At 32.8% G+C, this 22,620-nt stretch overlaps 2 protein-coding genes across 2 annotated transcripts; both read right to left on the bottom strand.

Annotated features, from left to right (window-relative positions):
* Positions 1 to 3,195: 3,195 nt before the first annotated feature.
* On the bottom strand, positions 3,196 to 9,550 carry LOC112514918 (probable LRR receptor-like serine/threonine-protein kinase At1g67720). Its single transcript, XM_025121560.1, has 15 exons — positions 9,466 to 9,550; positions 8,037 to 8,568; positions 7,121 to 7,626; positions 6,834 to 6,966; positions 6,571 to 6,642; positions 6,005 to 6,073; positions 5,844 to 5,915; positions 5,679 to 5,747; positions 5,154 to 5,308; positions 4,791 to 5,020; positions 4,536 to 4,662; positions 4,374 to 4,442; positions 4,114 to 4,300; positions 3,894 to 4,029; positions 3,196 to 3,713 (listed from the first exon to the last, which is right to left on the bottom strand). The coding sequence occupies exons 1-15, from the start codon at positions 9,548 to 9,550 to the stop codon at positions 3,390 to 3,392; spliced, it is 2,766 nt and encodes a 921-aa protein (XP_024977328.1). The 3' UTR covers positions 3,196 to 3,389.
* Positions 9,551 to 17,426: 7,876 nt separating this feature from the next.
* Positions 17,427 to 20,859, bottom strand: LOC112520054 (ethylene-responsive transcription factor RAP2-7-like). The gene is made up of 11 exons (XM_025128361.1): positions 20,798 to 20,859; positions 20,079 to 20,632; positions 19,766 to 19,791; positions 19,602 to 19,632; positions 19,433 to 19,520; positions 19,186 to 19,331; positions 18,871 to 18,915; positions 18,668 to 18,771; positions 18,431 to 18,570; positions 18,242 to 18,343; positions 17,427 to 17,852 (listed from the first exon to the last, which is right to left on the bottom strand). Exons 2-11 carry the CDS (start codon positions 20,585 to 20,587, stop codon positions 17,604 to 17,606), a joined length of 1,440 nt encoding a protein of 479 aa, XP_024984129.1. The 5' UTR covers positions 20,588 to 20,632; positions 20,798 to 20,859; the 3' UTR covers positions 17,427 to 17,603.
* Positions 20,860 to 22,620: the final 1,761 nt, after the last annotated feature.

Below are 22,620 nucleotides of genomic sequence, written 5' to 3'. Positions count from 1 at the left end.
GGAAAGTTGTAGAAATAAATTTAAAAATAAAATAAAATTGAGTGACGGATTTGTAGGGGATATGTGTCGGACATCGACAAAAGTTAACTTTTCTTGACTATACAAAGCTCTGAAGTCTGAAGAGTTTTACTTCAGAGTTATTTCAATAGTACAAGTTCAAGTCTGAGGTAATTCTTCAGAGTTATTTCAAGAGTACAAGTTTGAGAAGTCGTTCTAAATTTACTTCTAAGTTTAAATTCAATTTACTAATATAATTTTATTTCTAAATTTTATTTTATTTTAGGGTTAACTTCATTTTAACTCATTATTGATATAGTTTCATTTTTAAATTCAATTATTCAGAGTTATTTCAAAGGTATAAGTTTAAAGTAGCATCGTACTTTCGATGATTATTCATATTTGTAAGATAAGTTTCTGACATGATTTAATATTTTCAAATTACCCGTGTAATACACGGAATTGAACATATATATTATTGATATTAAAAATAACACGGTTTTCAGTTTTTCATCAATTTTTCGACACCAATTCATAAAAATATTCTTAATACAAATGAGACATATTTTACTTTCAGAAATTGAAGATTTGATTAGAACCTTAAAATTAACGATGCAAATATTGAGTAATAAACAATTTTTTCCTCTTAAATTAAATGTCTAAATTAATACTTGAATTTATTTAAAAATAAATGTCTATTTTTAAAAATAAGTTTATAATTTCTCATTTTACCATCAGTTATGAGATGGAGAGAGTTTTTGTATCTATTATCAAAAATAAAAATGTTATTTAGTTATATAAAAAATGTAAAAAAGTGTACATTAAATTGTATGTTATTTTTATTATAGATATTTATTTTGAGATGAAAAAAATGTCATATAACTATTCTAATTAAAATACGGTGCATGAGATATGACTAATAAGATAATGTTTTAACATGATTTTCTAGTATCCAATTAATTTGTTCGTTATTAAATAATTGAATAATCATAAACAAGACCAATGTTGGAAATTGATTATTATTATATTAAAATTATTGAAATAACAATATATTTTTATAAAAAAATTTAGAAAAATGAATTAAAATAATTATTTTTATCGTGGATTTCACCTTTTAATTATTTTTTACAAGGTTTATTAAAATAGTCTATAATTTTAATTCTTTTCGTGAATCTGGATGAAAAATATAATTTTCTTTGCAAACTTAAGTGAGATGTAATTTTTTTTTTGCTGACAGGGGCAAATTTTTTTTTGTCTTTTAATTGGGTCCGTAATTACGGACGTGAATTTTGCAGACTTATGGTTATTTTGGTAAACTTGGAAAGAAAATGTCTATAACCATCATTGAAATATGACTATTTAAATAAATTTCCCATCTCTTTGTTATTGCACTGTATTTATATATTTTCCTATTATATCAATGTATATTCAAATTATTTTTTATTAGACATTGTACTTTGAAAAGTTTACTCACTGTAACAACGAGTAACCTTAAGATTTGTAAAAAGATTAGAGATGACAAAAAAACCCGAAACCGATGATGAAAATCGAAAACCGAACAATTTCGGGTCGGTTTCGGGGACCTCTTAACAGGGACGGGACGGGGATTCGGGGATTTTTGGGGACAGGGATTGGGACGATACTCACCGATCCGGACCGGCCCGATGTGATATATATATGTATGTATTTATATATTTACAATTTTATAAGGAAGCCCAAACCCAAAACTGCTTAAGGGCTTAAAGCCCAATCTTCTGTCTTCACAGTTCATGTAACCACTTCACGTAACCACTTCACGGCACAAGCTATAGACGACGGTAAGACCTAGCTCGACCTCGACACCACCGACTTCATGACTGACGTTGACGAACGACGACCTCCTGTCACTCTGTATGATTGTGTCCAGTCTCCTCTCTGTCCAATCTCCTATCGGGATCTCGCTCTCTAGTCTCTCCTCTCGGCTTTCACTGTTCACTATCAATTACTCAGACTAAAGATGACATGATACAAGTTTATCAAGTTTTCATGTTATACTGTTATTGGTGTGTAATATATTGTCGATGTGACATTTCTTATTCGACGTTGTACTTTTTGCGTTATTCATTAATGTAACAATACTAAAAAGACTTATAGAGCATAATTTATCTCGTAAAATTCTAAAATAAAAATAAAAAGGCACCATTTAAACAATGAAAATAAAAACTTACGAGTGATAAGATGAAATTGAGTTGAATAGCAAATAATATTGAGTTGGATACCACATCACGTGCCATCTTAGATATGAAAACGAGAAGTTTTAAAAGTATAATTTAAAATACGTTATTTTTCATGCAATTTATTTATAAATATTTTAAAAAGAATCTATATAAATTATTATATCTTTATAATTTGAAAAAATGTGTACATATATATATATATATATATATATATATATAACAGTTATTTTTTTTGAATAAATTAGTTAAACAGCAATATTCAAAGACATGATAAGTAAAAACTAATTTATATTAATTATTAAATTTTTTAATTAGTTTAATGAAAGTGGGTCATGTTAAGAGGAATGAGGCGGTCAATGCAGATGGACCTTATCCCTTCCACGTGGAGGAAACCGCTTGTTCCCGCCGCGCCCATTGAAGAATTCATATTCATAGACGTAGACATAGACATAGACCTGAAACCTGATAAACTCGCCCACTACGAATGTTCTTTAGTTAGGTTGGTGCGTTATGCACGTAATTTTATTTAAACTATATAAAAATTAAAAAAGAAGAGAGATGATATAAGTTTAAATGGTAACATTGTTATAAGTAGATTTTTTAGAATTTAATGTCTTAATGTAAAGTATTTGAAAATATATTATTGTAATAAGAACAAATAAATATACATTGTTATACTAAGAAAATTATGAAAATAAATTGATATTTCATATACCTAACCCAACCCAACCCTATTATAATAATCATAAATTATCTTTTAACGGACGTCCAAACACCCACATACTTGGTAATAGTATTCGATGATCGTATATTATGATAGAATTGGTGTACACGAACCTAGGAGTGTGCAAAACCTAAATGATCTGAAATTCAAACTCGAACCGAGAATAAGATATTTATGCAAAACCCAGATACTCCTGAATCCGAAAATTCAAAAACCGACTTTTGATAGAAAATTCGGGTTCAAATAGACAACCTCCAAATCTGAAACCCAATATATATTACTCAAAAATAGGTTCTACGTCTCAAGGAGTCGAATGTACACAGATTTGTTCTCTACTCCAAAGGATGGAGCAACTTTAAGACAACGTTCTACGAATACCCTAAAGCCAAAAAAAACCCACATTACCTATTCAACTGATCTATCGACAATCATTACACACGACAAGAAACAAACTATCGAGCCGAGGGGAGTGTGATGGAGTCGTGAAACGACAAGTAAGGGTCAATGCCCGCGTCAAGCAATCCCATATTCAATGATGAATGAAAAGAACTCCGCGATATTTCATCAGAACTACCTCCATTGACACCCCTCTCTATCGAGATTGCATCTTGTATTTCCTTGATAACTTCAGACATCGAAGGTCTCATGTTCGCATGAGGCTGGACACACATCAACGCTTTCTCGGCCATCTTCCACATGGTCTGGACATCGTATTCGTCTCCTAGAGCTGGGTCAATGATCCTTTGGATGTCCCCATTCTCTATATGTAACTTTGCCTGCAACAAAACACTCGAAACTGAACATTACAAGGTAACGGGTTCAAAACACAGACATGTGTGGGGTCCTTTGGTTAAATAACCTTCTGACAGGTTTGAAATTGTTACCACTTAGCAGAAAAATGTCACTTCCTTGTACAATAATGCCTACAWACTTGTTAGAAGGTCAACTGGACTTACCCATTGAACGATGTTGCGACAATTCAAACCAAAACTTTCGTTAGAAATGGCTTCTTTACCGGAGATCARCTCAAGAAGGATGACCCCAAAACTATAGATATCGCTTTTTTCTGTCAAATGATTGGAGATATAATATCTACAAATCACAAGTCATATGAAGCATGAGAATCGACACCAATAATAGCGTTAACGGTTATTCAAGAGAAAGATACCGACTTACTCTGGATCAAGATAGCCAAGAGTGCCTCGAACTATGCTTGATACATGTGAATTCCCATCGACTGCAAGTTTCGAGAGGCCAAAATCCGAAACTTTCGCTGTCATGTTGTCATCAAGAAGAATGTTGCTTGTTTTCAGGTCTCTGTGGATAATGGAAGGGACACAACCGGTATGAAGATACTCGATCCCTAAAACGAACAAAAGTTGGGTTATATATATTGCCAACGGATCCTCTTTGATCACAAGCAATAGAAAACAAACCTTTGGCAGACTCTTCAGCAATCTGAAGGCGTTTGATCCATTTGATTCGTTGTTCCTTTGCTAAAGGTCCTAATTCGAATACAACCCTTTGTTAATATAGATCACAAGACTCTGATTGGATCAAGATCAAAACGGGAATCAGACGAATGATTAAGATCTTACCATAAAGATGTTCTTTGAGGGTTCCATTGTGCATGAATTCATAAACAAGAATATCCTTCCCTTCTTCTTGACAAAAGCCATAAAATTTCACCAAGTTTCTATGATGTATTCTTGACAGAAGAGTCACCTTCATAAAATCAAATAACTAAGTCAGACTGTAAACCGATTCCATTCACATATGAATATAAAATACTCGAGACCATGAAAAGCTTTTGCTGTTGTTGAAACGAAGAGAATTGGTTCATGAAAAGTTACCTCATTCGCGAATTCCTTCTTTCCCTGATGGGTGTTGTTACTTCCTAGAACCTTGACTGCAATTTCCTTTCCATCGTTCAATTTACCGTAGTAAACTGTTCCAAAGCCTCCTGACCCAACTTTCTTCTCGAAATTCTTTGTTGCAATTCTAAGTTGAGATAGTGTAAAGCATTGGGCACCTTCTGAAGTTGCGGTATGCATAGAAGAATCATGCATCTCGTGTTCAGGCTCTACCAAAAACCAATGAAATCAAGAAACATTAAATCATCGATTTCTTGGCATTTCATTGCAAGCTAACGATCTTTTTTGCAAAAAAGCTTTTCCCTTGGTATAAAATGGCAAAACTTCATTAACAGAAAGTACCTTGCTTGTGATCTTTCTTTCGTTGACGATGGAGCAGGCATGCGATCATGAATCCTATTAATAAAGCAGCAGCCACAACTGCTGATCCAATAATAATGTGTCTGTTGAGTCTCCCTCCACCGCTTCGTTTATGAAGATTGCTGTTTCCATTGTAGCTGATAACACCAGAAATAACAAGAACTTGAGATTGTTCACTTGAATTTGGGACGTCTCGTGAAAATTGCAACATTTCCGTATGCATAAAAAAACTTCACCGATGATATAAAATTGTAAGACTTCCCATTCTTGGAAAGTTTTAAACTTACATTTACCCATTTGGTGAAATGTATCAATATGCATCCACACTATTAACATATCTCGTCGTTATTGAAGGGTATTTTAGACAATTGAAAAATGGTTGATCACTACCCTAAAACAAAAACTTTGGCATCAAACATTACAGTTTACATGGAACATACAGAGCAACAGTTCAACTTCAAAATCGATAAATTCAACATATTTTTTGGGAAATGGAGAAATACCGACTTGAAGACTATGTTCTTTTTCAGAAGACCCGATGGCACGTATCCGGATAACAAGTTATTTTGCACATACCTGCATAGATTAGAGGTGTTATTTTGCCAAATGTTGACTCTTCCTTTTCCAAGCATGGGGGTGTAATTTTGCTATATGGAACTATCAGGAACTTACAGTTTGCTCAACTTAGGTAGGTTTGCTAAGGAAGAAGGTAGATTACCGCTCAATTGATTGTTTTCAAGATGTCTGCATAAACAAAAGTTATCACTAACGGTCTATAAGATATGATAACAAGTTGTAGTAGAATAATAAGTGAAGTGAGTAGTCTATTTTACATGATCCTTAAGTTTGGGCATCCCGTAAAATCAAGGATTGAACCGGTCAATGCATTCCCATCGAGCCACCTATTGCAAAAACAATGTAAATCAAATGTTGAAAAGCATGTACAAGAATTCAAGATCAATGGAGAGCAAAAGGGTAAAATTAGATTCCATCTGTCCCATGAAAAGTACTCCATCCATCCCAAAATAAATGTCTACAACGAAAAAGTAGCACAGTTTTAGAAATCTGTAATTATTACACTTTTTAATTAACTGAATAGTAAGTTTACCCTTAATAATAATTAAAGGTAGAATTAATAGTAGACACTTACTTTCGAAAGTGTACACTTATTTTGCGACAGAGGGAGTACAAATACAACAATTTCCATGTTGGGTTGTCCCATGGCAAACTTCCAAGTTAAAGTTACCTACTTACCCTCAGTGTTATCTTATTTTGTTATGATGGAAGGGTATTTTAGACATACGACCAATAGTCGAACGCCTTTACTAACATTTAGAATTCTGCAAAGAATCAATTGTTGCAATTCTCATGAGATGGATAAATGCATAGTGAAACTTACAACTCTTCTAAGCTGCTCAACTTGGTTAAATCTGAAGGAATGCTTCCAGTCATGTTCATATTCGACAATTTACTGCATAAAAGTTCTAAAGATTCAGGTTTGACTAACATGTTCGGGTCAAACAAATAAACAATTCGTATAATCTTGATCTCAAGTAGAAATTCACCAAAAACATCTTCATAAACATGAGTTAATGGTTTCTATTTTGAAATTTAAACTTAGATGACGATAAACTAAAACAAAAGGATGAAGGGAACAATTACACTGAGATGATCTTCGGTTGAGGGTCTGAATTACACTCCAACCAGGACCATGGAACCGGCAAGCATGGATCCCCACCTTCTTGAGCCCAAACTAGTGACTTGTAAACCGATACTAAGCTTGAAGCCACTGCCCCTGAAACATCATAATAAACCCATAATAAAAATTGGATCTTGCACCCAATCTAACGACTAGTAAACTGTTTAGTTCGGAAAATGACTTATGAAAGACTATCATACCCCATCATCATTATATCCAGAAAAAAGAGGATAGAATAGTCCATACTCACCATCAAAAGAACCATCAGTTATTTTAAGATATCTGCTGATCTCAATTGCGTTAACAAGAGGCCCTTCGGTAGAATCTGATGTTTTCCCAAATTTAAATGACAAAACAAAAGGAAATGATATGTTATAGAATCCAGGCTCATAAAGACGGTATTTTCCCTGAGCATTTTCTTGGATGTTGACAACAGATTTACTGAGGTCCGGTTGTCCTGGAATGACTAAGCGGAATTTTCGTGTTTGCTTCGGACCTAAATCTTCAATTTCTGCAAAGTAAGTGAAAGCCCAACCAAAGCCCGGAAATCCATCCAAGTTCATACGATAAGTTAAAGATCCGTTCCGGCCAACAACAGCCGTCTGCATCACTTTCTGAGGTGGTAATTCATCCTTGCCAGTCATGATCGGCAATTTGGTTGAAACTTTTTCGGTCCCAACAGCAACATCGACAAGATAATTTGCTTTCTTCACCGAATCAGATTGCCATATTCTATCAAATGGATCATCTGGATATCTGAGATGAAAATGGAACAACTTCTATAAGCATCTATAATAAAGTTCGTGGGGACGGTTTAAATGAGAAACATAAATATCTTGAGAACTTGGGAACCTACTATTCGTATTGTATTCATGATAAATGTCCTAATAAATATTCATGATGAAAATACATGATATTTATGATGAAAATGCATGATACTCGTGATAAATAATATTCATGATTATTTAGGGTTATTCATCGTGAATAATACATGAAATAATTGGTTCCCAAGTTGTATCGATGGTTCTCCTTTGAAATTTCCCCTATAGAGTTTTTTTTTTCTTTCCAAATTTCAAACAGACTAGGTCCATATCACTTTTAAAACCAAAAAAGTACTCAATTTGACACTCAAAATCAACCGGCAGTGCATATAACATGTAACATACCTGACCGGATCTTCATTTTCAGCCCCAAAATTGATTCTAGCTGAAACACTTAAAAAGAATTGGTCCTCAAATGGTGTAAGATAGATTGAACCATTGAATTGTCGAAGCTCAAGTGTGGAAATGAAGGGCAGCCCAGTTGTGGAATTCGATAAACACACTGTGACCAAAGGATCAGAAGCCAAAAAGATGAGTTCTTGAGACTCTATGGTATTAGCATCTGAAATGACAATAGTTGCCCAATGAGTAGGCCCCAGGGAGATGTCAAACTTCGGGTACACGTTGTTGCTATCAAAATTACCGTACAAGAATGTCGCTCTTATGAGGTATCTAGTCCTAGTTTTCACGTTTAGCGAATAACAATACTTGTGATTATCTGCAGGGAAATATCGGAGTGTTTGATATTGCCGTCTAGTCTCATTTGCGATGGAGATGTTGGTTGTTGTTCCATATACAACTTGATCATCAGGAGTCCACTCGAGCCCGAGCTCGTCTGTGTGATTCTTTTGGCCACCACAATCTAGACTTATAAAACCTGCTACAAATGATCAAATTTGTGAGTACTAGCATTTGCACAAAATGAAAATGTGAATTGTGGATCCTATCTTTATTTCTCTTCATTGTCTAATTTGTGGGTCCCATCTTCGGTTCTCCTAAATGGGACCCAAAATCATATTATCATTCTTCAGACACCATATAAACAGGATTACAGAGTGAATACGCTAAATGGCTTAAACAAATTGGCTTAAGCTTTCCAAAGATCAGCTATATGTGTCATTTTCTAAAGACGGTTAAGTCCACAAAATGATAATGTAAATCGACTCGAACGAACTTGACCTACAAAAGTTACTTTGAATGCTCAAACTTGACATTTCTAATCCCTCATTCCCATGAAGATTGCATCAATTGATTCTACACACATTTTAATGATCATTTTAACCATCAGTTAAAATGTCTATAATACTCTTCTACTACGATGAAATCGGCATATCAAGATCCAATCATATGATCATCAATGGAGCACTCGGCACTAGAAAAATAACAACTAATTTCCCCCAGAGAATACAAACCTATGGCAGCTAAATAACAATCAAGAATCAAAGCTGGGAGCACAAAACTTAGTTCATCTGATATCTACGCAGAAACCTTAACAATTTGCCACAGATGCTGAATATTCATATTCCTCAAGCAGATTTCTGCACTTCTTCATTCAATATTAACAAATAAATCACCCAAAAGAGGTTCTGAAAAGTGTTCGTCCAAAAAGGAGAACAACCAACCAACAGAATAAACTTTAAAACCCTAAAAAGCATGCGAATCTAAAATAAAGAATTGACAAATCAAGAAACCCATGTCTATATATATATATATATATATATATATATACATATACAGAGAGAGAGAGAGAGAGAGAGAGAGAGAGAAGATGAACCTGGCATCTGGGCTTTGGCGAACTCCATGAAATTGAGAAAAACAGAGAAGAACAAGATTGAGAACAATAAATTATCAGACCCCATTTTCTTTCTATTCTATCACTGCTTCAAATGTGAAAAAGAAAAGGGTTTAGCAGAAGATCATATCATTTAAGAAATGAGTGCATTGAGAAGCAAGCAAATACAAGAAAAGATTGAATCTTTTAAACCCTAACAATCAAAGAGAACTTCTTCCCCTCTCGCTAACTAAAACAACTTTCGATTTAGAGGGATAAACAAAAAGAAAGAATGATTATGAAGGAAATAAAGTGGAGTAAAAAATGAGTATAAACAAGGAGAATGATTCTATTCTATGATGAAGGGTGGGTTTCATGCTCTAGAAAAAGGCAAAGGAAGGAGGGCGGAGGGCCCACTAACGAGAAACATGCGGGGCCTACTGCAATTTGCAGCTGAGTTGGAGTTTGGACTGACTTCTCTTTAAATAATCCATTTCTGAAAAATTAACCCTTTCCTTTAGATATTTAATAAACTACACGACAAAAAAAATTCCTATGATTTGCCAAAATCACAATTTTTATTCTTTCTAATTTTAAAATTATAAGATGGATATTATGATTTATAAAAATGTTTGAATTTTATTTTTTTTATTTAATAACCGTTAAATGATAGACATTTTATTTTTTTTACCCAATTAAAATCATAAATATATATATATATATAGTATTAAAAATATCATAAATAAAGAAAAAGTAAAAAGAGTTGACTAAAATTTTGGTTCCTATCATTTTTTATTAATTAAAAGATAAAAAATAATTAAAAGGACAAAAATCCCCCAATCTAGTGAATTTTTTTTTAACTATCATCAAGAAAAAGAGTGACCCGATTTGGACGTTTATGTAAATCAATACGATCATATTGTGATTTTAAAATTGTAAGAATAAAATATGTTACTTTTGATAAACCATAGAGGCTAAACCTATAATACAAAAAGAAAAAAGAAATTGATAGATTCGATTATGAATTAAACTCTTTTAAAGATAAAATACCGTAAAAAATAAAAAACTAATCCAACTTAATAAAAAAAAAACGAAGAAAGTTGAGGTGAAGGACTATTTTCATAATAAAATGAAAACCATAATAACTAAAAATGTAATTTAATGGAGTTTGTACATAGGCCAAAATTGTAGTTTAATAAGCATCCTTTAATAAAGTGTCCATTTATTTTATTATTTTAACTTTTAATAGACACATTTTTATTTAGATTCTATGATTAATAATATATTATATCTTTTAAATATTATAAATAAGCTTTCCTGTTTTCCAGTTTTATTTTAAGCTTGTTTTTAGAAAAGTAGTTTTATAACTAAAAGGCATTAACTACTTTCAAGAAATAATTTTATTAGTTATATATACTATATTATAAAATATTTGATTAAAACTCTTAAAAACAATTTTTTATGCATAAAGTACTGTTTATTGATGCATATTACATAAAATTCAAGATTACAAGTAGGATATGCATGAGTACATCTTACTAAAGTTTTATGTTTGAATTCGTGTAATTAACTGCGGATAAACATAATCAAATATATGATAAACATCATTTTAAATATACAAAATCAAAAATATAATTAAGATAATCATTGAGTTCAAACATGTTAATTATTATCTTAAAAAAATTATTTTATTAAACCAAAAATAAATTAGTTCGTTTTTTAATTTCAATTAAATTATATAAAAAAATTGAATTAAAAAAATTATACAAAAACGAGAACTTTTAAATAGTTAATTTGATACTACTATTGCTTATTTTTTTCAAAATTTTATAATATCTTCAAATTTATATTTCATTCAAAAACAAAAACATTTTCGTTTTCTCAAAACCACATAAAATCGCATTATAACATCAATAGAACCAAAATATAATCGAAACATTAAGAACAAGATGTATCTCGTTGCATTGCACGAGTACCCTTCTAGTTCAATACTAAAAGGGTACTTACACAATTTAGCGAGATAAATATTCATTTCAATGTTTCATTTTATTTTTGTGGTCTATGTCGATGTTATAATTTGAATTTATTTGGTTTTGAGCAAGCAATAATGTTTTTTCTTAAATATAAATTTGAAGATATCGTAGAAATTAAAAAATATATATAAAGGTACTCATATTTTTGTGTAATTTTTTTAATTTAGTTTTTTTATTATAATTTAATTTATGTTTAATGATGAAGTAATTTAATTTTGGTTTAATAATATAATTTTTATGAAGATAATAACTAAGTATTCTGTTAGAACTCAATAATTATTCTAATTATATTTTAGATTTTATATTTAAAATAAGAATCTTATCTTGTATTTGATTATATTTATCTACAGTTAGTTACAAGAATTCAAACATTAAGCTTAATAAGTTGTACTTACAAACAATTTACTTGTAATCTTGATTTTTAAGTAATATGCATCAATAAACAATACTTCATGTATAAAAAATGGGTTTTAAAAGTTTTTATCAAATGTTTTATAATATAGTATAAATATTTATAATAAAATCGACTACTTTATTATTTAAAAAAATTAAAAGGGTTTTAGTGGATTATCCCACTAAAAAGCGCAACTTTATTTTATCTTTAACCCACAATTACCTTTTATTTAATTTTTATTTATGAGTAAACGACACATTTGGTCCTTGCAATTTTCCAAAAGTAACACTTTTCATTCTCTATAATTATGAAATTACAAGATGTCCATCGTGGTTTGCAAAAAAACATTCAGATTTTGCCTCTCTTTAACGGCTGTTAAATGAGGAACCATTTTCATTCTTTTACCGATTTTTTTTGTTTTTTACCCAATAAAAATCATAGTACCAAAATCATAAAATCGATTTTGATTAGGTAAAAAATAAAAAAGAATCGATAAAATGATGAAAATAACCCATCTTTGACGAAATTTTTTAACAACCATTAGAAGGTATGATCAATTCTAAACATTTTTACAAAAGGCAATAGAGTTAATGTAACTTCAAAATTGTAAGAATGAAAAGTGTTATTTTCAACAAGTCATGGGGACCAAATTTGTAATTTATTCTTCATTAAAAGTAAATTACATTTTTCGTCCTTGTGGTTTTGTTACAAATTTTGGATTTCGTCCTTTTGGTTTTGAAATTGCAGTTTTAGTCCATATGGTCTTCAATTCATTTCTATTTTCATCTCAAAGGTTAAAATTACTTTTAACAATCATGACTAAAATAAAAATGAATTATAAACCACAAGGATAAAAAAAAAGCAATGAGGTTTTAATCATGAGGACAAATACAACATTAAATTATAAGCTGTAAGGATGAAAATAGAATTTTTCACAGGGACTAAACTCCTTTATTCTTTTTGTAAGTAAATATTAAATTAAATGGGAAATCCATATATCCAAAGTAATGTTGTGCCAATTTTTTTGGAGGCACATGTCATATTTGTATTTACCCTGTAAATTGACTGAACAATTAATAATAAATCAAATTAATAAACCGATACCATATATTATGTTAAGAAATAACTCGTTTTGATGAGTAGACAAAGACTAGATCGTGGACGTTAACAAAATAGAACTTGCAAATGAATAGGTGATTGATTGCACACTTGCAGATGGTTTTGATATTTGATTTTGGTAGATGTTGATTTGAAGTCGAACCAGAAATTAATCATGGTCGCAAGAACCATTGTTTGATAAAAGAATCAGAAGAAATCTCATCGAGGATTTGTAGAGTCATGATTGATTATGTTGTCATCTGAAAAAAATGCAAAATCATAAAATTGATTTTAATTAGGTAGAAGACAAAAAAAATCAATAAAATAACATAAAATACATCTCATGTAACGAAGTTTCTTAATGACTGTTAGAGGGAGGGAACAAATCCTGACATTTTTACAAACAACGATGAACATTGTGTAATTTTGAAATTGCAAGAACAAAAAGTGTTATTTCTAGAAGAACCTCAAGGACCAAATTCATAGTTTAGTCTATTTAAAATATGTTATATCATTAAAAAAGAGTACCATTAAGGGGGTGTTTGATATTGATTATAAAAATAACTTATTGACTTATTCCGTGTGATACCGGTAATAAGCACTTTTGAGTGTTTGAATAAACAACTTATACCGGTGTTAAACCGATAATAAAAAGTTTTTTGAAAAAATTAAACTCCTTTAACTTATAATAAATTAATAAGTGTTTTTATACAAAAACAAAAGTTGTTTATAAAAAATCCCAATTCCCAAACACCCCCTTTGCAAGTTACAAGTACACTTGCATGTAAGTGGTGGTTAAAGATGAATGGAAAATTCTGTTTTATTAATGAATTTTTTGACCAATTAAAATATTATTTTATGTTAGGTATGGGTGTTTTTGTCCATTCCACCATTTTCCACTTTAAAGTATGTTTTTAGCTAAAGAATTAAATATATACCATTTCAAAATATAACTTTTAATCCAAAAAAAAAATACATGAATTGAAACCAGATGTATTAATATAACATAAAAATTATCGATGAATAAATAGATAATTTTGTATCCGTAATTTTTTTAACAAAATTGAGCTTAAAACGATGATAATTGATAGTCCATCAACCGTTGACTAATGTATAATCAACAAACCGTTTATATATTTTGGTGCTTTTTTCATCTTAGAAAAATATAAAAAGTTCATGAAAGATGATGTTTGACAAAACAATTACTTTTTCAAAATCTTAAAACTAGTTTATGAAGTTTCGTAAATATTAGTTATCATTTATAAACTTGATTTCGATCACTGATAATAAAAGATGTATGAAACTGATCAAAAAGATGTTTGTATAGTCATTAATGAGAGCTTTCTTTGATATATCACTTGTCCAAAATAGAGCTTATGTGAATAAGAACATGATCATCAAAGTGTTTCTTGTAGAATGAATGTTGTGCACTCGAGCTTTGATTTAATTTGTTTCTAGTTTGATGAAACGTGAATAATCTGTGAAATCTGTCATTTACATATGTGAAACATTTACGTTTCCACCAAGAATTAAGAATGAAACGTGAATAATCTGTGAAATCTGTCATTTACATCCCACTATTCTGACCCAAGACTTCTTGGCAGACAAAGGAGGATTAGGGTGGTGAATAATTGAATATAAGGACTTGTCTTGACAGACAAATATTTATAACATATTTTAAAACATAATTACAAGCAAATCCCATAAAATCCCGAGAAATACCAACTTTCAAATACAGGAAATCCTTCTAAGCAGACAAATGATTGAAATCAAATTCAACCCAATCACACAAAACCAAACGAGACCTTAGTGTTTTGCAGAAGATGAAGAAGTGTCGTGAAAGAACCCGAAGACACAAAACTAGTCAAGGTTCAAATACATCCATACACAAAGAAACATAAAAAAAAATGATATTCTTATATCAACTAGACTTGAACGATTTTTTACTATATGTTAGATTCTTCATTTTCTCCTTAACGACTCTTTTAAATAAAATTTCACATATTCTCACAAAACACCAGATTTGAGGCTTTAAAAAGGGAATGAAACTAATACTTGTGTTGGAAAGACCAAGTTCACATTCTTCCCATTTTTAGGAAATAAACAAATTGTTTGGTTTTGCTAGGAATCCAAAGTATTGATAACATGATACACTGGAAAATAATCAAGTGGTATTTAACATCCAAAAAACTGTCGTTTGTTATAATTTTAGACAACTTGTTACTCATATTACCTAGTGTATAAATACCCGTACAAACTTTAAAGCCATTTGTTGCAACAATTATATTATTAATTAAACCTTTCTTGTATCTTACTTCACCTCAGAATAAATGTGAACAATGAAAGTCAATAGTTCTAGTAATTTATAATTACTGCGCTTTTTAATTAACGATGAAAAAGGACAATTTTACCTTCAATTAGAGAATTAGAAATATTCTCCATCTCATAACTAATAGTATAATGAGAAAACAAATATTTACTTTTGAATATTGACACTTAGGTGTCGTTTACCAAACGCTTACCCGGGTAAGCGCTCACCAAGTCACTTTACTTTACCGGATGAATATGACAAGGACTAAAAATCTTATCCGGTAAGATTGAAAACAATAATCGAGAGTCTTACCCGGTAAGTGAGGACGGAAACTCTTGCCATAGTTAGCGCTTACCGGGATAAATTGTTGCATACGATGCGTTTTAGTGAATAAAATCTTACCTCGTAAGTAAGCGATAGTGTTGAACTCTATCGGTAAGTGTTTACCATGTAAGTGTTTAGGTAAACGGCCCCTTAGTAACCATTTACCTAAACACTTATCTAGCAAGTGCTTACTGTTAAGATTCAACCCTATTATATATCTTACCGAGTAAGATGTTAGACCATTAAAACGTCATCATATCCAGCAATTTACCCAGTAACGCTAACCAGGTAAGAATCTTAGTCCTTACAATGTTCATCCAATTAGGTAATGTGACTTGATAAGTGTTTATCGGGTATGAATTTGGTAAACAACCTCTTATTTTAGGACAAACTAAAATAATGATAATCCTAAGCCTTTTTCATAAAGGTCAAAAGAGACGCATGATATTTCAGTCCTCACAGCAGCAACCTCGTCCAATATTACTTGAACCAATTACTTCAACAAAGAGCCCAACAAATAACATTAAAGAGCTTACAAGTTTGGAGCCTAAACAGAGGAAGTACGGAGGAGAAAAGTTGTAAAACATAGCTACTCAGATGCAGTCAATTATCTTCTACAGCACCACAATTGTGTTGTTTTAAAGGTGTATTCTATAGAGGGTATCCCCATGTGTGTGTATATATATATATGTGTGTGTGAGAATCGTGTGAGAAGTGAAGTTATGGTGCGAAATGTTAGAAGAGATTCGAACCCTTGATCACTTTTAATCTCATGTCCACCTATAAATTATGCTTTAGAAAAGAATTGATCTGGTGCATCCCAGTACATCTCATTAGTGTTAACATTCAATTATGATTGATCCAATGATGAAGATATCTTCTTACACTTCTCACCATAACTTGACTTTCTCACCGGAATCCAACCACATATATGTATATATACTTGGGATAACGTGAGACCAATCTATACTCGTGACATGAGACCCGTGAGACTATTTTTTTACACTTGAAACTTCACAGCAAAATGAAGGTAACCTTCACAGTGTTTTTGCTGTGAAGGTTCAGATTTTTTTTTTACCTTCACAGTGTTTTGCAATGAAGTTTCAAGTGTAAAAAAGTGGTCTCACGAAAACAGTCTGGTCTCACATGAACCCAACCTTGTGTGTGTGTATGAGGAGGGGATATGAATAGCAACACCGTAATAAATAAACAACCGAAAATGCCTTTAAACCAAACAGAGTGGTCAAATGTATTATTTCATGAGTTGATAGCATTTATTGATCTCACACCTGAAACACTAAAAATTTCAAAAACTTGTACGTGCACCCATTCATAAGTTAAAGCTTGAAATGTTACTTGTTTGACCCAACAGGTCCACAAGGCCACCAGTACGTGTGAAATACAAGGTACAATGAAAACAGCTTTTTCATGTTAGAAATAAGCTGATCATGTGTTTTCATGTTGTAAATTGTACATTAAAGAAAAAAAAGCCTAGGATTGGGGGAAAAGGAAAATGTAGTTTCCAAAGCCAGGACAAACAGTAGTTATCTAATTGTACCATCCTAACCCCACTTGCACTATTCCTCTCTAACCAAAAACCTTGTATTCATCAAGCAACAAGGACACTTTTGACTTTTCACCACCTGAGTTAACTTACATGTACTTTATCGATACCTTAAATCTTCTGGATGGAAAATTTATCGAGCCCTGGCCAAATTCTTCAATGGAATATTTTGTTCTTAACAAAACCAAGTACCTGATCAGAGGTTATTGAAAACTACCTAATCGATGTGCTACGATTATAGAGAGGTGGCACTCGTTTTCATTTCAATCATCTGATGAGACTATAAAGCCATCTTAGAGAGTTGTATACAAGAATATGTCAATCTAATGCCTACAACTTGTAATAAAATGAATGATGGATCACCTTGCATTGATTACTCCTAGAAATGTTTGTATGCTCTATCTGCTTGGCGTACCTTCAGCTCCTAAAGAAATATGGGGGTACGTCACTGGTACTTTTAATGGATGGATGGTGAGGGATGGCTGAAGCTAGAAATGGTGGTTGATGATGAGCAGCAGCTAATGATGAAACAGCGTTTGTTGAATTACGGAATCCTGATGATGCTGCAGCAGCAGAGAAGAGGGAAGCTGGTCTAACTCCAGCATATGGACCTTGAATCTGCCATGCCCAATTTGGAGACTTCGTATTCTTCTCTATTGCTGTTCCCTGATCATGGAGAGGGGATTGATTTCTTAGCAACTCGGTACATATGATTTGTTTGAACAACATTTCTAACAATTGTATTTAGTCCAGAAGTTTTTTAACAAACCATTGAACTTTCATAAATGCAAAAGAAAAAACACGTTAGTTGGCAAAGAATGTATGAAATGGGACAAAAGTTAATAAGTACAGGCATTATGCCAACTACAATGGTTATTTCTGCACATTGTTGTCAATTACAATGTTCTTTTCATAATTTTAGGTGTATAGTGATCGGTTAACATGTTTAGACATATGATATTATACTCACCAGAACAATGGGCTTTTTGTTAATAATTGGCAGTCACCAGCAAAAGGAAATGTTAATAAAGATTTACCCTCAAACAGAAAGGTACCTGGTAAACAGGGAAAAACCCAGAAGTCACAACACCACTCTGGTAAGGAGGGTGGGCATGAAGCATTTGAGTTCCCAATGTGACAGGTGTAGAGTGTTCAATCTGCAATGGGACAAAAAAGATGGCTTAAACACAACATTTCACATATGTTAAACGGATAACACATTGGGCAAGAATCGTTTAATTTACCCTTTTTCTTCCATCCTCAGACGTATCAGCTAAGAGAGGATTGACTTGGTGCAAGCTCCCAAAGGTGTCATTTGCCTTATTACCTCCTGATAAAGAGGGGGGAGCAATACCAAGATTCAAATCCATGGATTGGTTGTAGGCTGTAATAAATGATACTAATCACGGTGAATACGAAAAAATATATGAAATGCAATAAAAAAATTCAGTAGACGATTGCATAAAAGGGTTAGTTAGCACCTCTGTTGTCAGCCTCGGGACTTGGCTCCCCCTCATACGAGCTGGGTTCAAAGTTGGTGACAGCTTCTCTTCCATTGCATTTTATAGCAGCCTTGTCATAAGCCCTAATTAATTGAGAACAATGACATGGTAGTATAAAAGAAAGGATCCAATGAAGATTGAAAGAAAGATGAGAGTGAATGGAGCCAGGCTTGGGTGCTAACCTTGCCGCTTCAATTTCAGTGTCAAACAATCCAAGGTAGATGTACCTGTGGGAAAACAAAGTATGCAACAAATGATAACAAGCTACCACCACCACTTTAATCATAATGAAACCTAACATATTGAATTAATACAAATTCCTTCATACTTCTTGCATCCAAAAGTTGGGGTCCGTTAAAAAATTGTCCCAAAAAAGAGTCTCATGTATAAGGAATCAAAGTCTCCCCGCAACTAAATATATGCATCCTTTGAAATTTTAAAAAGTGGACCTTATTCAGAACATAACAAAACTTTGGTTTAGTTCTTAAAATTCTCACTTTTTCCCGAGAAATTGCCCCATTCGAGCTTCCCATCGACCACATTTGTGCAGGGTAACTCCTCTGTATTTCGAGCTTCCTCTAGAAAACCCAGTGCTCTGACGGCGAAGATTATGCACAAACTCTTCCTTTGTCAAGTCCTTTATCTGCATAAGGCACGTAAAATGAATAACATGTGCTACTCATAAGTCTATCTTGCATCAACAGTTGTAATTGTCTGAAGCATATTTCAAAACTCCAGCCAAACCTGTTTGAGGTCTTCCTCATAATCACTTATGTTGAAATTAATATCAGCATCAAGTCCCCGAAACTTAATTGCAGCCCGATCGTATGCCCTGTAATAAAAAGATCAAGTTCATATGGCTTGACATAGTAAAGTAAGGTCAAATAAGAAAAAACAAAAAAGATGTGGTTGCCTTGCAGCAGCATGTGCAGTGTCAAATCCACCTATAAAATCAAGCACAGACAAATCAAACAAAAACAAACAGGTCAGCTAATTGGCCAAAGAACAGAATCAGACTCAAGTTGAATTAACAAAACCTAGAGAATCCAATGCAATTCGGTATCCATAATTGCTTACCCAGATAAACTTGCTTCCCACAGTCCCTGCAGAAATAGCAGGAAGGAAAAAATCAAACCTAACTTGACATTAAAATTCCCAAAGTTTTGTCCGTATTTCAATAGGAAAATAGAAATCCGATAGCATATTACTCAATTGCATGATCAAAAATTCAAATCATTTATGCTTGATTTAATTATCTAGACATCAAATTGTTACAATAATTAAGTAACAACATCGGTTTCTCAACAAATTTCATTAATAAATCGTTAATGAATCGGGATTTTCCCTGGGGCAGTTAGCATCCATGTCATATTTGTAATAATCAACTAACCATATATGCGATTCCCATCTTCCAGTTCTCCGGTAAAAAGTAACACCGCGATACTGAGAACTCCGAGGCCTAGGTCCTCTTCTACTCTTCCTCACCTGCTGTCTGTGCTGCTGATGTTGCTGCTGCCTTAACATGAATTCTCTTTCGTCCATCGCACTGTTACCACGAACATCCAACCCCTGATGCTGCCTCAAGCCGCTGTCTCCATCAATCTCAGGGAAGAGCTGCTTCGTCTCCACAATCCCTGACCTAAAATCCTGATCACCTTCTCGGTTACTCGGTTTCAGTATATCGAAGTTATAAGCGAGATCCGAACAAGAGTATGAGTGCTCCTCGTCGCCAGCGTTACTCGATATCTCCACATTGACGACGGAAGAATTCGAGGTCCCGCCGGAGTATTCCAATTGACCGCCGCTTCCGCATACCTCTAAAAACTGCTTATGGCCGTCGTCCTCCATATATTTCGACGTCAAATCGCTCTGATCAACACTCAGATTAAGGTCCAGCATCACTTCAGTTCTCCTCAAAATTCAGCTTCAGTTTAACTTTCAAACCTGCATATTTTATAAATTTATAAATAGAACTCCGATCAATCAGATTATAATAAACATAGAAACAAATACTGTGACTAGGTATAATCTATGTACATATATCGTCAGGAACAGCGAGCAGATTTTTTTATAGATTGGGAATAAAAGAGAGTTCAGACAATACTTAACCAGATGAAGAGAAGGAATACAGGCAGTCGGCGACGGAATCAAGGCCGGCGATTGTCTGCTTCCATTTTTAGAGAGAGAAAAAACTTTTTCCCAGAGAGAGAAGGTGTATAACTGCTGTGTGCTGATACTCATAGGGAAGGAAACAGCAACAAAAGAGAAATAGACCCATGAAGACCAGTGTGAGAGGATGGGACGTGTGAAAGAAGCAGACAAGTTAGCGGTGGCGCGTAGATTCTACGATTGCAGGAATGCACAGGGGTAATTCGGTAAAACTAGAATGATTACAAAATTAAGATGGCAAATTACGGCTTTGATCCCTGTGGTATGTGGATTTTTATAGAATTGACACCTATATTTCATTTATTACGAGATGACCTGATGGTATACATATTCTATGTAATTTGGTCCCTAAACCGAACGAACATCCACAGTGTCCGTTAAATTTGAGGGAAACTTGTCAATATGTTTTTCTTTATCTTAACATTTTTTAATTTGCTTAAAAGATCATTTTTTGATTAAAAGCCTTTTCCCCGATGTCTATCCTCACATCTTTTTTCATCTTCATCTTATTCTTTTTTAACAAAAAAGCATAAATGTAAACCGACAAATCCTAATATGTAAATCAACACATTTAAAAAAAAAAAAACACATACACACACACAATGACTTTGATGGAACCAAATCATGGAAGCCTTGTATCAAATCCAAATCTTGGAGGTAAATCAATGTTCTCCGAATCGTATATTTGAAATGAAGTTGAATTGTTGACACAAATGAGTCCCTTCACCGTCACCGACCTTCTCCAGTAAACCCCTCATCTTCAACTCCGATGAAACCCTTTCCCCTCCCACTCACTGCTTCAATGAAAACTTCCTCAATAGAAAAATTAGAAGTTAGAAAAACTCACGACACAAGCTTAAAAAGTTGAAAAAATCAGTATCCATAATCTTAAGTGGGAATCGTAAGACATGATAGTGGTAGTGTAAGGGGTCGTTTACCATACACTTATCCGGTAAGCACTTTACTGTAAAATTCAACACTATTATTTACTTACGAGGTAAGACTTTTAGTCAACAAAAACGGCTTTCTATGCAACAATATAGCCGGTAAAAGAAGAGCTAACCGTGGTAAGAGTCATTGTCCTTACTTACCGAGTAAGACTCTTGGTCTTTGTCTCGCTCTTACTGGGGAAAATTATTGGTCATTGTCATATTCATCCAGTAAGGTAAACTTAGAAATCGCTTACCCGAGTAAACATTTGGTAAACAGCCCATAAGTTTTTTATTTGGGTTAGTTTTATTTTTTATTTTGCTTCGGTTAACATCTTTTAACTAAGGTTCAATTGTTAGGGTCTAATTGTTATCTTTCTTTGATAAAGGTTATTCTTGATAGAGAGGATGAACGTGTTCAAACAAATAAAAAAAGGAAGAATTAAGCAAAAAGTCATAAAAAACCTTGAGTTTAACGGACTTGGTGGATGACGTTAAGAAAAAGGACCAAATCTAATATAAAAATATACAAACCTTGAAGTTTTTTACATAATAAATAAATTTTACGGACCAATTTTATAAAAAAAAACCCCCACCCAGAAACCAAATTCATAATTTACTCAAAAATAAAATAAAATTACACAAATAGATATCTAAACTAAAAACTACTAAAAGAACAGTGGCGGATCCAGAATTTTGGTCTAGTGGGGGCACCTTTAAGGTAGCTTAAACGCCCACAAAGTCGTCCGATGTGTTTTTAGCCTTATTCCACCATTCCAAGAGATTTTTGAAGTTTTTTGGATTATTTCGAGGGATTTTTTAAGGGTTTTTTTT

This window comes from Cynara cardunculus (assembly GCF_001531365.2).
Source record: "Cynara cardunculus var. scolymus isolate 2C chromosome LG 1, CcrdV1, whole genome shotgun sequence".
Classification (NCBI taxonomy): domain Eukaryota; kingdom Viridiplantae; phylum Streptophyta; class Magnoliopsida; order Asterales; family Asteraceae; genus Cynara; species Cynara cardunculus.
The sequence above is the reverse complement of the archived record's forward strand: the minus strand, read 5'-3'. Positions and strand labels throughout refer to the sequence as shown.

Bases quoted from the DNA above. Each gene is read 5' to 3' on its own strand.
- LOC112520054 (XM_025128361.1), bottom strand. From the start codon at position 20,587: ATGCTGGACCTTAATCTGAGTGTTGATCAGAGCGATTTGACGTCGAAA. The intron at 19,633-19,765 runs GTAAGCAATTAT...TTGATTTTATAG, and splicing joins TGGGAAGCAAGTTTATCTGG to GTGGATTTGACACTGCACAT. The intron at 18,571-18,667 runs GTGCTAACTAAC...CATTTATTACAG, and splicing joins TCCCGAGGCTGACAACAGAG to CCTACAACCAATCCATGGAT.